This window comes from Miniopterus schreibersii (genome assembly GCF_964146895.1).
Source record: "Miniopterus schreibersii genome assembly, chromosome: 2".
Classification (NCBI taxonomy): Eukaryota; Metazoa; Chordata; class Mammalia; order Chiroptera; family Miniopteridae; genus Miniopterus; species Miniopterus schreibersii.
Window position 1 is genome coordinate 25,087,452 of NC_138102.1, and position 16,375 is coordinate 25,103,826.

Consider the following 16,375-nt stretch of genomic DNA (forward strand, 5'->3'; position numbering starts at 1 on the left):
AGTGCAGGAGGCAGCCGATCAATGTTTGACTCTCTCATCAATGTTTCTCTCTCTTTCTCCCTCTCCCTTCCTCTCTCTCTAAAAATCAATAAAAATATATTTTAAAGAATTAAAATGGGCAAAGGACTTGAATAGACATTTCTCCAAAGAAGATATACAAATGACCAATAAGCATAGGGATAATATGCTCATCACTAGTCATTTGGGAAATGCAAATTAATCCAAAATGAGACACCACTTCTACCTAGTAGGATGGCTATAATAAAAAAGAAACAGTAAAAGGCATTGGTGAGGATGCAGAGAAACTGAATCCTCGTGCTTCTATGGTGGGAATGTAAAATGAGGCAGCCACATGGAAAATGTTTGCTGGTTCCTCAAAAAGTTAAGCACAGAATTATCATGACCCAGCAATTTCACTCATACACACACACATATATATACATATGTATGTATGTCTTCAAGAAATTGAGAACAGGGACTCATATTAATACACTCATGTAAATAGCAGTATTATTCAAAATAACCATAAGGTGGAAACCTGTGTCCTTCAACAGATGAATGTATTATATATATATATATAAAATGAAATATTATTCAGCCATAAAAAAAAAGCTCTGATAAAGGCCACAACTTGGATAAACCTTAAAGATATTATGCTAAGTAAAATAAACCAGACACAAAAGGACAAATATTATATGATTCCACTTATATGTAATTACCTAGAATAGGCAAATTCAGAGAGACAGAAAGTGGAGAGAGCTCACCAGGGGCTGGGAGGAAGCATGAGTGGAGAGTTACTGCTTAATGGGTACAAAGTTTCTGTTTGGGGTAATGAAAATAATTTGGAAATAAATGCCAGAATTATACACTTGAAAATGGTTAAAATGTCTATCTATCTATAGCTATATCCACACATACACACACTTTATTTCTTGGAGCAGTTTAGATTTACAGGAAAATGGAACAGAAAGCAGAGTTCCCATATACTCTCTGCTTCCCTACCTCCTCCAGATCCCCATCTTGAACTGGTGTGGTACATCTGTTACTGAAAGTGATGCATTATTACCAACTAAAGTCCACAGTTGTATATATATTACCACAGTAAAGAAAACAAAACAGAACAAAAATGGATGGGGCATGTCATAGGAGCCAAGATGAAAGAGCTCCCAATGGCCAAAACTGAAATAATTAAAGCCACACAATAAATAATATTGCATAGGATTATAACCTAAAATACAAAATACACATACATGAGTCCATACTGGTAAATGGTTGAATAAATAAAAAAAGACAAATTTTCATTACAGAAGAATTCCAAATATGTGCAGATATAGCCCCCTCCAGGGAGTGGAGCTTAAACCCCTGGTCCTACTGAGGGTCATCTGGACTTAGTGATTGCTTTCAAATAGAGTACGGAAATGGAAAAACAGTAACTTTACAGTGGAGAAACTTGGCAGACACCATCATAACCAAACAGATATCGAGAGTATATGGGAACATCATCTGTGATAAGTTGACATCGTGTAACCCGAACACGATGTCATCAGATAGGTACTTCATATCTGTGGAATTTTTTCCCTAAACACATAACCCCAGTCCAAATCATGAGAAATACATGGAATGAACTCAAACTGAGGGACATTCTACAAAATATCTGACCAGTCCTCCTCAAAACCATCCACATAAGGAAAAACAAAAGATGTCTGAGATACGGTCTCAGTCAAGAGGAGCCTAACGAGATAGGACAGCTAAGTGTAACGTGGCCCCTGGATGGGATGCTGGGGCAGAAAGAGGGCATTAGTGCAAAAACTGTTGAAATCCAAATAAAGTCTGGAGTTTAGTTACTAGGAACATAAAAATGTAGGTTTCTTAGTTATGGCAAAGGTTCCATGGTAATGTAAGATGTTAACAATGGGAGGAAACTAGTGAAGAGTATACAGAAGCTCTCTGTACTCTCTCTGCAGCTTTTCTGTAAATGGAAACTCAGTCCAAAGTAAAAGTTTATTGAAAAAGAAAAAAAAAATACATATTGGATGCTTTACCTTCTTTATTCCACTATGAATAACTATTTGGTAGGATCAGAAAATATCTGTTGCAAAGGTGTGCTATCCAGTCTCTTAAGGCAGGTCTCCGTTCCTAAATGTAGAGGTATAGTCTGGATTCATGTTAAGAAATAGGAAATTCTTAAGACATGACACGGATGTGAGGAACACTGACCTACTCTACTCTAGGAAAAAACAGAATCAGGACCCACTTGGGAATCACGTACTGTGGTCTGACATAGATGTCTCTAACATCATGTCACTTTCATTCATTTCAATTTCAAAGGTTTCTTCCAAAGAAGGTCTGGAATCTGGAGTTTTCCTTGAGGTTTCCAGTGGTGTAAGCCCCGTTTCTTCTGTAGTCTGTTTTTCTACTTCAAATTCCCTGAAATCCCACGGAGGTGAGATAATGTTTTTTAGCGTCTTCATTGTATGCACATCAAAGTCATAACATTTTAATTTGTCTTTAATGTCTGCTCCTAAAAAGAAACACCATAATAAGAATTAAGAAATTCCATTATTCCACTGTCATTTCCATTATTACACAACACTGCCTCTATCATTTAAGTCAAATGGTACTTTTAAGAACACAAGTATAGCTCAGAAGGAAAAAATGCTGCCATCATTTTCCTCATCTTCTTTTTATTTTTATTATCACGGGAGACAACTGGGAAGACTTCTAGAAGGACATGCAGTCTCAAGCTCCAGCATGGCTCAATAGCCATCCATTCCCAAAGCCCCTTAAATACTGAAAGGAACCTATGGGCAATGTTTTCTCAGCTGTTACAGACAAGAACTGCCTGTTGGCATTTTGGCATTGGTATAGTCACAAATCTTACGCATATAAAAACCACGGTGAAGGGAAATATATTTTCCACATATCAAAATCGTTAGAATGAAAATAAGACTTTCAACAGATGTATTAGGTTCAATCGTTTGACATAAACAAAATGACAATTTTACACAGTTCAAACTAATAGGCATTTTGACAGATAATGACATATAAGCCTTCTAAAATTAAAAATAGTACAGTATGGTGACTATAGTTAATACTGTATTGCTTATTTGAAAGTTGTTATGAGAGTAGATCTTAAAAGTTTCAGCGTAAGAAAAAAATTCTGTAACTACATATGTTGACATGTGTTCACTAGACTTACTGCGGTGCTCATTTTGCATATATACAAATACTGGGTCATTATGTTGTACAGGTGAAACTTGTATGTTATATACCACTTATACCTCAATAAAATAAAAAGCAGTACAGGACATAAAATCATAGAGATTTCTAGTAGTGGATGGTACACTTGGAAATCTCCCCTGTAAAATCATTACCTTTGTGAGGACAGGCAAAATGTCTGTCTTACTCAGTATCGTATCTCCAGACCTCACTCAGCTGTATAGGAATTTTGCATTTAAGCCTCACAACTCGACCAAATGAGGAAACTGAGGCTCAGGCATGCCCCAAAGCCACAGGGCTACTGAGTGGCAGAGCTAAAATTTCAATCTAAGGTCTTTAGGTTGCCAGAGCTCAAGCTTCTTTTTTGTTTTTTGGCTTTAAAAAACTGAGTCATAACCAACAAACCATAAAGTGTGCACTGGATGAATTCTCACATATGCATTAACCCATATAACCACCACCAGACTAAAACAGAACACTTGTGGCTCCTAGGAAACCACCTCATGCTGCTTCTAGTGAGTACTTCCCTTTTCCAAGCTAAAGCAATCACTGCTCTGATTTTTCTATCATCGATTAGTTTTTTTTATTACTAATCTTCATACAAATTAATCAGTATATATATATTTTTTGTCAAAATCTGTGAGATACATCTATATTACAACACGATTCAGTGGTTAGTCCTTTTAATTTTAATTGTGTAGTATTCTATTATATGAGTTTACCATAATTTATTTCTCCATTCTCCTACTGGTTATTTCCAGTTAGGTGCTATTAAGAATAAAGCTGCTATGAACAATCTTGTGTGTGAATTTGGGCTTACTGGGGCTTCCCTTGTTTCAGTTGGGCATATATCTGGGAGGAGAACTGCCACATCATAAGGTCTGTACGGTAGATCACTGCCCTAATGCCCCTTAATGAGTCACAGCTCCTGGCACCTTTGCTGCTCTTGAATAACCCCCTCCCAGACTGACTCAGCACTTAATCACATGACTCGATTTGATGAACAGAATGTGATAGAAGTGATTTTGTGTAACTTCCAGCTTTCAGGTCTTGAACTTTACCTCTTGTCATTTAGAACCCTGAGACCACCATGCTATGAAGAACCCTGGGATAAAAGACCCATGGAGAGGCCCAGCTATGTCAGCTGAGGTCCCCACCTGTGAATGAAGCCATCTCAGATCATCAGGCCTGCCAAGTGCCTGCTGACCATAGATGCATAACTAAATGAGACCATCAAGAGCCAACAATCGACCCCAAGAACTTTGAGAAATAATACATTTTTGTTGGAGTGGTTTGTTTAAGCAGCAATGGATAATTGATATAATAGGTCTGTTTAACTTTAGTGGATATGTTAAAAAGTTTCCCAAACAGGTTTTATCTGTTTATAAAACTACCAATAATCAATTACACACAAGAGTTCCATTCGCTTCATATCATAGCCAACACTAGGTACTATCAGTATTTCTAATTTTTAGCCATTTTGGCAGGTGTGCAGTGTTATCTCATTATGATTTTCATTTCATTTCTCTAATAAGTAAAGATATTAAGCACCTTCATTTGCTTTGTAACTATATGGATATCTTCTTTGATGAAGCTCCTGTTCAAGCATTTTGCCTGTTTTTGACTAATTTTTTTTTTTTAATCCTCAATTGAGGATATTTTTTCCATTGCTCTTCAGAGAGTGGAAGGGGGAGAAAAAAGGGGGGGGGGACATCAGTGTGAGAGAACACATTGGCTGGTTGCTTCCTGCAAGCGCCCTGGCTGGGGCTAGGGATCAAGCCTGCAACGGAGGTACATGCCCTTGGCCGGAATTGAATCCAGGACCCTTCGGTCCGAGGGCCGATGCTCTAACCACTGAGCAAACTGGCTACTAGGACTTGACTCATTTTTGACTGAACTTTTTCTTACTGATTTGTAGGGGTTTTTTGTATTCTAGACACAAGTTCTTTGACAAGTCTGTGTGTTATGAGTAACTTCTCCCAGTGTATCACATGCCTTTTCACTCTCTTAATATTAGTGTTTTAATGAATAGTTCTTATGATTTTGTCCTGCTAAAGAAATCTCTGCCTACCCTAAATTCCACATCACTCAAGATTTAACCTCACTGCACCCTCTTTACCTTACAATGTTTATGACTGAGTGTCCAAGTACACCAATTCCAAAACTTAAGACATACTTGTCATTAAAAAATAATTTAAAGAATTATAGAGCACTATAATGTGAATGTAAGCCAACTTGATATTGCAATGAAATGTAAATATGCTATACCCTGCATTATGAAATATTAAGGCTAGAGCCCTTTATTTATTAGGAAAATGTCTCTAAGATTTTTCCATTATGCGATTAGATTAATTTTGTATATCACAGTGCTATGCACATCTTCTGTAATAGTATTTTGCACAAAGCAAGTACTCAACTTTAAAATGGATGAATACTTAATGAATCATTAATTCTCACAGCATTGTTCCAACAAAATTAATGGAGTTTTTTGATATTAATGTAGTTAGAATCGTTAGAAAGATAAACTTAGAGCCTCACACAAAAATTTGAGAAAACTAAACAGAGATATATAACAATCTAAAAAATGGAATATAATATCAGTGATAATAACTGTAATCTTACCAATATAAGCTTCAGAATCACCAATGTACATTTCAATGCAATGACCAAGCATTGTAACAGAAAATGTATCATCTCGCCTAAGACCAAGGGCCTGCCAGAAAAGAGTCAGCATGATTATTACAAGACAACGTATTTCCTTCTCTTTGTTTCAAAATATTCCTGCTAAACCCATTCAATATACTCCAGGGAATCTCGAGTGGGAGGAGAGAGAGGCTGTTAGTGGGGATACAGCTAAAACAACAGTAGCCATGAGTTAACAATTATTGAGTTTGGGAGACAGATACGTGGAAGGTTGTTATATTATTCTCTGTATTTTTTATGTTTTAAATCCCCTGCTTCCAAAAAAATTTTAAAAGCCTCTGTGTTAAATCACAGAAGAGAAATAAATTATACAATATTCAAATATACATATTTGAAAATCACACTAACTAGAAAGCTTGCTTAATCCACACTTCTTACTAGCTCAGTATTCTAGTTATCACAGTGGCACCTCAGGATATCATCTCACCTGAAAATCTCTAACCAACCCTTTAAAATCAATTATGGATCTATCACTCATGATTTATCTTTGAAATATTACACTTTTTCATTCTTTATCTTTCTCCAAATACTGTTATTTCATCAATTCTAAGGTCCACATTTTTTCAAATTCTAACATTTCTGAACTTGGGATGTCCTACAACTGGTGGTTTCTTACTACTGCTGCCAGCTGGCTGCAGCTGTGATGAGGTGTCCTGTGAGAGCAGCATAGGCTGTTAACAGCACAGACTAGACCACAAACCTTATGAGGGAGACACAAGATACATGATTTGTGGTTGTTGTCTAAAAACTTTCTGTTGACACTTTCTAGCAGCATAAGATTTGCAGAGTCAATGTCGTTGGCTAGAAGGAACCTGAGTCAATAGCAGGATGTACTAGCACAAAGACACTACTTTGGGAAAACAGGCATATTGACCACCTGGTACAAAAGTGATTCAGAAGAACCAAATTCTGAATGTGAAGAACTGAATATCTTAACTATTTATTTCACTTATATTTCCTTTTTTATGTAGGTCCTAGAGTGATCCATGATAAAAATCTATATCCTAATATACCCAATAGTGCATGTTTTAAGTAAAAAAACCCTAAGTAATAGGAAAGTATTATGTTAGAGTTTAAGTGGCAGTGTTTGTTTTGTTTTTGCAGTCATCTTGCTTATTAATGGTGTCTTAGATTTGATGAAATACAGCATATGGATTAAGGAGAGATTCTTTCCTTGTAATGAATGTAGACTGTTTTGTTCATCTATTAAAGCGATCTATGGTAATTAATTATAAGTCATAAATAAAAAGATGAGAATTCCCCAAGGGTTCTCACTGTGCAATATAAATTTCTGTGCTCCCCTCCTAGACTAAAGCCCAGCTCAGACTGGGCTGACACTACTGGACACTACTATGTCTCACTGCACACATAAGACAAGTCTCACATTTGTTTCTAATTTGATGAGTATTGCACAGTATGCTTTTCTCTGCAGAGAAAACAATAAAATATAAGATCACCTAAAGAATTTTAAAATGGTGAAGTAACAAAACATTGCTTAGAAAAATTTTTTTTAAAAAAAGGGAGCAAATGCTAACCAGATTTAAAGTTAAGTACAAACAAAAGACATACTGTATGGAAATAGTCCACAGCATTTTCAAAGTTGCCCATCAGACTATGGATATACCCTATGGCAGAATAGGTAGATGCGTTTTGCGGAATTAACACCAGTGCCTGACGGTGATAATCCAATGCCTCTGCATACTTTCTGTGAGAGAAGGAGTCGGGGAGGGGAGGAGAATGGGAAGAGAGAGAGAAAACAATTAATGGGTACAGTAAAAGCACTAAATTCCTAAGTGTAAGATGAAAATTCACCTATTAAAAACATAAGCACTTTCCTGTATCAGAATAACAGTCTAGACTGTTAACTGGTAAAAGTACTTCATATCCACTTTTGTGTATCTTAACACCTCCTTGACAGTCCTTTCTTCCCTGCCTTGCTTGCTCAGCCCTCGAGGGTAGTCCTGCAGGGATATCAGCAGCATTCCTTTGGATGCTTAGTAGGAGCTTGGAACCAGCACCTAATCCTTGGCTCTTGGGACTGTGCCCTGTCACACTGCAAGGCCTCCTTGTGTGAAGTCAAACCTCCTACACCAGAGGTGGTGAAAAGCAGCTCGAGAGTTTTGCTTTAAGGTCCAAAGGAGTTACTTAGAACAGCATTTTCAAAAGTTCTCTGGAATCCTTTCCCTGTAAAATCTTTTCTGAAAAAAAGGTTTTGTGCTCAATAAAGTTTGGGAAATGCTGCAGCTCATAATGCACAGTAAAGACTCCAAGAAATCCTGAAACAGAAACCCAGCAACCTAGAGTTTACCAAACTCATTTAACCAAAGAATCTATTTTTCAACTGCCACCTATCTGTTTCTCACACCACAAAACTGTTATCAGGAGGAAAACAGCATGCAGGAGGCAGCCAATCAATGACTCTCTCATCACTGATGTTTCTATCTCTCTCTCCCTCTCCCTTCCTCTCTCTGAAATCAATAAAAGATATATATGTGTATGTGTGTGTGTGTGTGTGTGTGTGTGTGTGTGTGTATAAAGGAAAACAGTGAGTTAGAATACAGACATAGTTTTAATGAGATCCTACTGTCCTAATTCTTCTAAATTAATTGTGAACACTAAAATTTTTTTACTCTAAGAAAGTAAGTTATTATAATTCTCAATATAATTACTAAAAATTATACCAACAGAGGGAATAAAAACTATTTTGGTGCTTATTATATCTGAGCAGCCAAGTTTGAGAAAGATAGAGGACCTAATAAAATAAAAATATGGAAAAGGTTACGCAAAATTAAGTACACTTTTAGTCACAAAGAATATTTCTGAAAATGTTCTACTTCACTTACTTAAGTTTTCTGCAGACATGCCCCAAGTTGTTCAACAAAGGTTCCCATTTGTCAACAGTTACCTGAAACAGAGCAACATCAAACCCATGATTTATAGGCATCATTCTTCAGCTTGACCTGTTTGCACCGCATGATTTCACATTTGTATGAGAGTTGGACTCTCTCTGGTGCTCGTACAGCACTAACCAGGAGTATTTGTTGGTTTTTCCATCTTTCTTTACTACTAATGAGACTTCCTGAGGATATTATTATTATTATTATTTTAAATATGTTTTTATTGACTTTTAGAGCGAGAGGAAGGGAGAGGGAGAGAAACATCGATTGGTTGCCTCCTGCGTGCACCCCTACCCAGGATCAAGCCTGCAACCTGGGCATATGCCCTGACCAGGAATCTAACTGGTGACCTTTTGGTGCATGGAAGGATGCTCAATCAACATTGGCCAGGGCTATTATTATTTTCAAAAAATATTTATTGATTGAATGACTTTAGGGAGAGAGGAAGAGAGAGAAACATGGATTTGTTGTTCCACCCATCTATGCAATCATTGGTTGATTTTTGTATGTGCCCCAACAGGGGATCGAACCTACAACCTTGGGGTATCAGGATGATGCTCTAACCAACTGAGGTACCTGGCCAGGGCCCTGAGGACGTTATTTTATTAGCACAATTTTGTCATAGAGCCCATCTATTTTGAAGAAATTCAAATTTTTATCTCCAGCCCAGAGCTTTCATTCTACCTACTAAATATTTCTATTTAGAAATCTCACAAGCACTTCAAATTCAATGTGCCACCTGCTAAACTCTTATCTTCTCTCTCTTGCTATACCAGCTCCCTAACCTCACCTTCTCCTGATGCCCTGCCCCTCAGTACATGGCACCCATGTCGTCCCTCACCCCTCCAGGAATCACCAAGGTTTGTCAGTCTCCTTGGTGTAATTACAACTTCCCATTAAAAAACTCTTGTCTGGGCCCCAATCAGACAAGTCTGACCATGCTGCCCTTCTTAAACCTTTGTTGTCCCACCCCCTCAGAATAAGGTACAGACTTTAACATCACCTTCAAGGCCCTTAACAGCTCCTGCCCCATTTCTTTCTTTCTTTTTTTTTTTTTTTTGGTAATCCTCACCCAAGGATATTTTTCCCATTGCTTGTCAGAGAGTGTGGGAGGGAGAGAGGGGGAGAGAGAGAGAGAAACATCGATGTGAGAGAGACACATCAATTGGTTGCCTCCTATGGGCAACCTGATGGGGCCTGGGGATCAAGCCTGCAACCGAGGTATGTGCCCTGGACCAGAATCAAACCCAGGACCCTTCAGTTCACGGGCTGATGCTCTCCACTGAGCCGAACTGGTTAGGACTCTGTCCCATTTCTTGACATTCTCTGTCAACTTGAAATCCAAGCCATACTAAACTAGCTCCACCTTTGCAAATGCCGCTTCCTATACCTAAAATACCCTTTTCCTCACCTTTCCTAGTTAACATCAATAGTCCTTTAGGACTGAGGCGAATGATGTTGTATCCAGGCCTTCCTGACCTGCCCCTCTATGTGGTTTCCCTTTACATCCTTAATCACAGCCCTATTTACACTGTATTGTTGCCAGTTTACTTGTCTGCATTCCCCAATAGATCTGAGGGCAGGAAATATCAAACCAATTCCCTATTGCCTCTCAATGCCTAGCTCAGAGCTTAAGACACAGTCGGCATGCATTTAATAAGTCTGAACTGAATGAATAAACAGACCTGAGCCACACACTCTAACTCCTTTGAGCCTGGCTCTGGGAGGCACAGCTTGTATGAATTAAAACCAACCCTTTGTGATTCTTAGGCATGACTGCTTCCCTTTGGCTGTTTTGACATTTTCTGTAGTTGATAACTAAAGTCAAACAATATTTTTCCCCCTTTCACATATCTTTTTAAAAGACATTCTGGCAGTTTAATAGTACTGTGCTTTTTACTTAAAACTATTCCTTTAAATTTCTGTAAGACTCCCAAAGTGCCTTCTGATCATCGAAGAATACAGTTTCAGTTTTAAGTGTCATTTAAGACAGTGTGCCTCAAACTTTTCTGTGTATGGGGATCTTGCTAAAACTGCAGATTCTGATTGAGTAGATCTGAAATTTTGCATTTCTAACAAGCTCCCAGGTCATGCTGATATGGCTGGTCCAGTTTGAGAACCAAGGTCCTAAGGTATTCAATTCTATGAAAACTGGCAAAGTGCTAAGTAGCAACCCTATATTAACAAAAACACATGTATTATCCAGACCATGCCAGGCTGAGCTGTGGAAGAACCTGTTTATATACATACATGTACAAACACACAGAAATACAGTGCTTTTAAGTTCATATGACAAATAAGAAGAGACCAAAATAAACAAAGCTGTGTCTACAGGGCAGGAAGGCCAAGGGAGCTGTGTCTGTCTCAGTAAAGAGGAATTATAGCCAAAGAAGATGTGGACTGTGGGCAAGTATGCCCAAACAGAAACGGGATGTATCTGGCAAGTGACAATCAGATCAGAATAAAACCAAATAGGTATGAATGAAAAGAATCAGGAACCAGAAGAGGAGCAACATGCAAATCCCTTGCCTCCAGAAGTTCACAATATCTAAAATTGTTATCTTAAAATAATACAGTGTATACACATTCATGTTAGATGGAAGGTTAATTCATGAGTGCAAACTCATAGGGTACATCTTTCATACGATAGAACCTAGTAAAATTTTCAAACACTGAACAGTTTAAATATACACTAAGTACAAGGTAAGGAAAAACAATAATAGGTCTGAGCTTGAAGGATAAGTAGCCCCATTTCAGCAAAAGGGGGATTACGGCTATATTTACCCATTAATCAAAGATGAGGCTCTATGGGGTGCTAGAGGACATATTCTGTACATGCTATAGTGCCTACCATTTTCCATTAATCATAACACATTCCCTATATCAAATAATCATAAAATATATTCTGGTTACTCCCACATATCAAAACTAGAGCCTCTTAAGAAGCAAACGGCCAACACCTGCCCTCCTCTCAGTTAGAAACAAACTCACTTTGTACCATGTAGTAAACAGTTAATTGCCTGACAATTGTTATGATAAATACCAGATTATATGATAAATATTAGGTTACTTTTTTCTAGGCAAGACATATTGTCTATATTATATTGTCCTTGTTTAATAGTAAACACACTCAGGAGTGTGAGTGTGTGAGTATATTTACAAATATTACATAAAATACCTCATTTCCAATTGCTTTTATTTTTTCCAAAGCATCTAGAAACCATTTTTCTGCTGTTTTCCATCTAAAATAGAAGGAAAAAAGATTGTAGGTCATTCAAAGTTAGCAAGTGTAAACATTTGACGAAAAATTTGAATATCTTTCTAGTAATACAAGAGTGAAAAGAGGTAAACCTCTGTAAACAGTATAGTACAATTCAACTTTAAGTCAGATGATAGATGATTAATTAATGGCATTAACATCATGGCAGTTCAAGATGTTGGGAGATATAGTCAATTCTCATTATTCTCTGTGTTCTGTAAAGTCACTGTGCATACCATGTCAGTGCATACTGAACCACTGCTCCCAGTGGAAATGCAGGGCTTAGGTTCCCAAACCTCTGCTCACATTTTTTCACCAAATGTTCAACCTATAATCTGTTTTATATATGCTTGTGTTTAGTGATGTCTAACTTAACATATATTGTTGACTCATTAAGAATGAACTCAAGGCACTAGAACTCATGCCTTAACAAAGTTTATCTAACAAATGTATTTTCTCTAAGGTACAACATGGCCTTCTTGTGCTTAGGAACATTAGACAGCATTTCAGCACTACACTCGGGAGCCATTTTAAACAGTGAACTCACCAACAAAAAGCACAAAAACGTGGCACAAAACAGAATGTAAAAAAGAACACTTGTTTACAGTAGGAGAGCGGAAATAAAAAGGCAGAACATCATTTGTTTGACCTTAGCTGGGAACCTGCACATGTCTGCATATGTGAAAGCACCTTGATTGACTCTGGGGTTAAAAATAAGTTGACTGTATATTAAATTACTACTTTACCTTATTTTAAAAGCTCCAAACTTTCTTTTATAAATACTAGATAATCCAATTTTTAGAATACACACACACCACAACAAACCACTACAGTAGTACTACTTTACTCTTTTAAATTCACGTATAATTTAGTGCAAAGGGCTATAGATATTTTTCTTTTTGAGGCTACAGTAACACCTCAATCGATCAGGAAACTCAGATAAGACCATTCTAATTAGTTTAATTTTTGGATTAACTGGTAACTAAACAGAAAACATTTTTGTTTCAAAACTATGGAAAATTTTTCTCAGATGCATGACTCCAACTCCTAATCAACAAGAAGATAGATGACTGAGGAGTCTGCAGTGCCCCGCGGCATCCTGCGGGGGTCAGTGATTTGACAGAGTTAGCAACAACTGTCCAATCTTAGAATTTAGGAGCTTAATAGTCCACATCAAAGGGAACCAAAACCTGAGGTTTAGCATTTTTAAAGAAATCCAAGATAACACTTTCTATTTCTCTTTTTCTAACTGCCCACCTCCTTCTCCTAAGAGTACACTTTGAAAAATAAAAATCTACTTAAGAGTCACTCTGATCAGTTAAATTCTAGTGATTGAGGTTTTAGTCTATTTATAAAAAAGAAAGAGAAGGGCTTTTGGCCTTTCAGTACTTACTCTCCATTTTGAAATGCAACCACGCCAACTTCATGCATAACAAAAGGATCTTCTGGTGCAATGCTCAGAGCTTGGCCAAAGAATCTCTCAGCCAATTTTGAGTTATTGGTCAGTCCATACTCTAATCCAATATACAGCATTGGCAAATGACACCTAAAAATATTGGAAATTTTCACATATTCAACACCAAAAGCTATCATTTAGTAGAAGTTAATTTATTGACTTCAAATCCTGCCTGCAAAATAATTTAAATATTGGCAAAAACAGAGCATTTCCTTTTTTTCTGAAACTTCATTTACTAATATTTAAAGAATGTCAAATGGGCTTTTAGACTAATCACCTGCCACTTCTGGAAACTTCCAGCAACCTACCCTTTATTTTCCATTATTCTACAGTCAAACCCCCAAATCCTCTAAGGCAGAATAGCAGCTCTGTGCTGCCTGCTCTCCTACCCACGCTAACGCCACGGCCCAAGTCCAGACTGTACTCCTCGTTCTTCTTACGGAGTCAGTAACATGGAACCGCCATGACTGTGTTTAAGTCCACTTCCTGCCCTGGCCAGTGAGGCTCAGGGGTTAGAGCGTCGGCCCTTCGGTCCAGGGGTTCCATTACCGGTCAAGGCAACGTACCCAGGTTGCAGGTTCGATCCTGGCCTGGTCAGGGTGCGTTCAGGAAGCAACCAATGAATGTGTCTCTCTCACAGAGATGTTTCTCTCCTCCCCACCAACCTCCCTCTCTCCTTCCCACTCTCTCTAAAAAAAAAAAAAAAAAAAAAATCAATGGAAAAAATATCCTTGGGTGAGGATTAACAAAAAAACAAAGAAACAAAAAGTTCCACTTCCCTTCATGAGCTGCTTCTAACTTAAAGGACTCTCCCTTGTGTGGATTCCCTTATATCAGTTATTAACAGTTCCATGCCAGAGAACTATGTCATGTTTATTCCATTTTCATATCCTCTGAGACAGTTTTAGGCAAAGTACCAGTGATTACCTTAAAGCAAACAAACACAATTTTTCTTTGCCGATGGATCTAAGAATGTCAATAAATACTGACCGACTGGTTGGTATGTGCTTTGATTCTAATCTAGAATCATGACTCAAGATTCTATGTTCTACAGAAAGGTCACGAAGAACACTTTAAAAGTATTTACCTGGAGGAAGTATTATCTGAAATGGCAGAGTAGAATCTACTCCTCCATGAAAACAACAAGAACACTGCGAAAAATTATCAAAATAAACTTTTTCAGAACTTTGGAAGTTAACCAAAGGCTTACAACAATGTGAGGAGTGCTTATACGTGAGCAGTGTTTATTCTAGGAAAACAGCTGAGCCTCAGCAAGAACAACAGATTTTATGATGTAACTTGTCCCATTCCCATCTCCCTTTTCCTAGCTCTACACTAGCCTTGAAAATTAGCAGCCCAGCAGTCAATGGAGAGAAAATGAGCATGGAGATCCTAGAACAGGCCAGAGAGAATTGTCACTAATTGACCCATCTGTCAGCTCCCTGGAAAAGCCCCATTCCTAGGTTGGTTTTCTTTGACCTCATAGCCAACTTAGTGAGATAAGCTCTTTCCCCAGGACATTTGTTGAAAACAATCAGTGGTAACTGTTTAATATTAACCTGAGGCAGCTATAACAGTTGAGGCAAAGAAGAGGCTGGCCAAAAACTTAAAAGGAAATCTGGGAATGAGATGTGTGTATGGGAACACAAAGATGTGTGTCTGATTTGTAGCCAGAAGTACCAATGGCCTGGGACTTGTGATTGGCATCTGAAGTGGGGAGGGACAGTCCTATAGGACTAAGCCCTTAACCTGTGAGTTCTACACTAAATCTGGGTAAGTCATAAGAAATGAATTGACTTGTAGGATCCAGTTGGTGTCTAGAGAATCAGAGAATTGGTTGTTGGTGTTGGAAAGCACCCTAGTTGGTATTAATCCAAACAAGATTGTGTTAAAATGTTAATCATAGTTCCCAAGATAACCACACACACAAAAAAAAACACTCAAAAATATAAGTGAAAAAAAAAAAACGAATTAAAATGGTAATTACAAAAAATATCTAACACAAAGAAGGCAATAATGAGGAACAGAAGAACAAAAAAAGACAAGAGATACAAAAAAAACAGCAAAATGGCAAACAAATCCTATCTTATCCGTAATTATATTATGCATAAATGCATAAAACTCCATCAAAAGACCAAAAAATTGGCAGAACAGATAATAAAAGCACAATCCAACCATATTTGTTCATAAGAGGCAAACTTTATTTTATTTATTTAAAAAATATGTTTATCTTTAATGATCCAAGATTTTTGCAGGATACACTGATATATACCCAGAACTAGGTGGAAATACAGCATTTTAGCAGTGCTGCTGCCAACCCAGTGGAGGGGCTGTGGGGGGTAGGGGGAGGGTGACTGGATGCTGGCTGGAGAGACAGCCCCCCACCAGGTGAAGCCAATTCCAACCTCACAGGAAGCCTCTGTGCCTTATCTCCATGGAAACCAGCCTAGCACTGGGACACTGGGATGAGGCCCTAGAGAGCCTATACGAATATCTCTGACAGGCATTTCCCATTAAAAACTACCAGTGTCCTCCCCACATAAAGCTACTGCCCAGCTTCCTCTTTTCCCTATCAGCCACCACCATAGAGGAAACAGAGTGACCATAAAATGACAAAAGTGATTGTACTCCCTATTGGAGAAGAAAATGGGAGGAAGAGCAGCAAGGTGGCTGTGGCAAATGAGGGTGCCATCATTGCCAGAGGGTGGAGTGCAACCCCACCCCAGAGGTACTCTCTGTTGCAGTGGGGCCACTGCTGCTGGGCATAGAAAAAGGCAGGGCTTCAAGGGTGCTTCTTCAACTTCTAGAGCTGCCCAAGGTTCAGGTCAAAAGGGGATGGGG

General features: G+C 38.0%; 1 protein-coding gene across 2 annotated transcripts in view; it reads right to left on the reverse strand.

Moving 5' to 3' along the window:
- Positions 1 to 1,987: 1,987 nt before the first annotated feature.
- The window catches only part of CDC16 (cell division cycle 16), a 33,318-nt gene continuing 18,930 nt past the window's right edge, over positions 1,988 to 16,375 (reverse strand). The window contains exons 13-18 of one of the 2 annotated variants that reach the window (XM_081130021.1): positions 13,472 to 13,624; positions 11,998 to 12,061; positions 8,766 to 8,827; positions 7,492 to 7,627; positions 5,842 to 5,932; positions 1,988 to 2,521 (exon numbers count right to left, since the gene is read on the reverse strand). In XM_081130021.1, coding sequence (XP_080986147.1) covers positions 2,262 to 2,521; positions 5,842 to 5,932; positions 7,492 to 7,627; positions 8,766 to 8,827; positions 11,998 to 12,061; positions 13,472 to 13,624 — 766 coding nt within the window. In that variant the 3' untranslated portion in view covers positions 1,988 to 2,261. The remainder of the gene's footprint in view (positions 2,522 to 5,841; positions 5,933 to 7,491; positions 7,628 to 8,765; positions 8,828 to 11,997; positions 12,062 to 13,471; positions 13,625 to 16,375) is intronic. The other variant, XM_081130022.1, reaches the window with a different exon arrangement.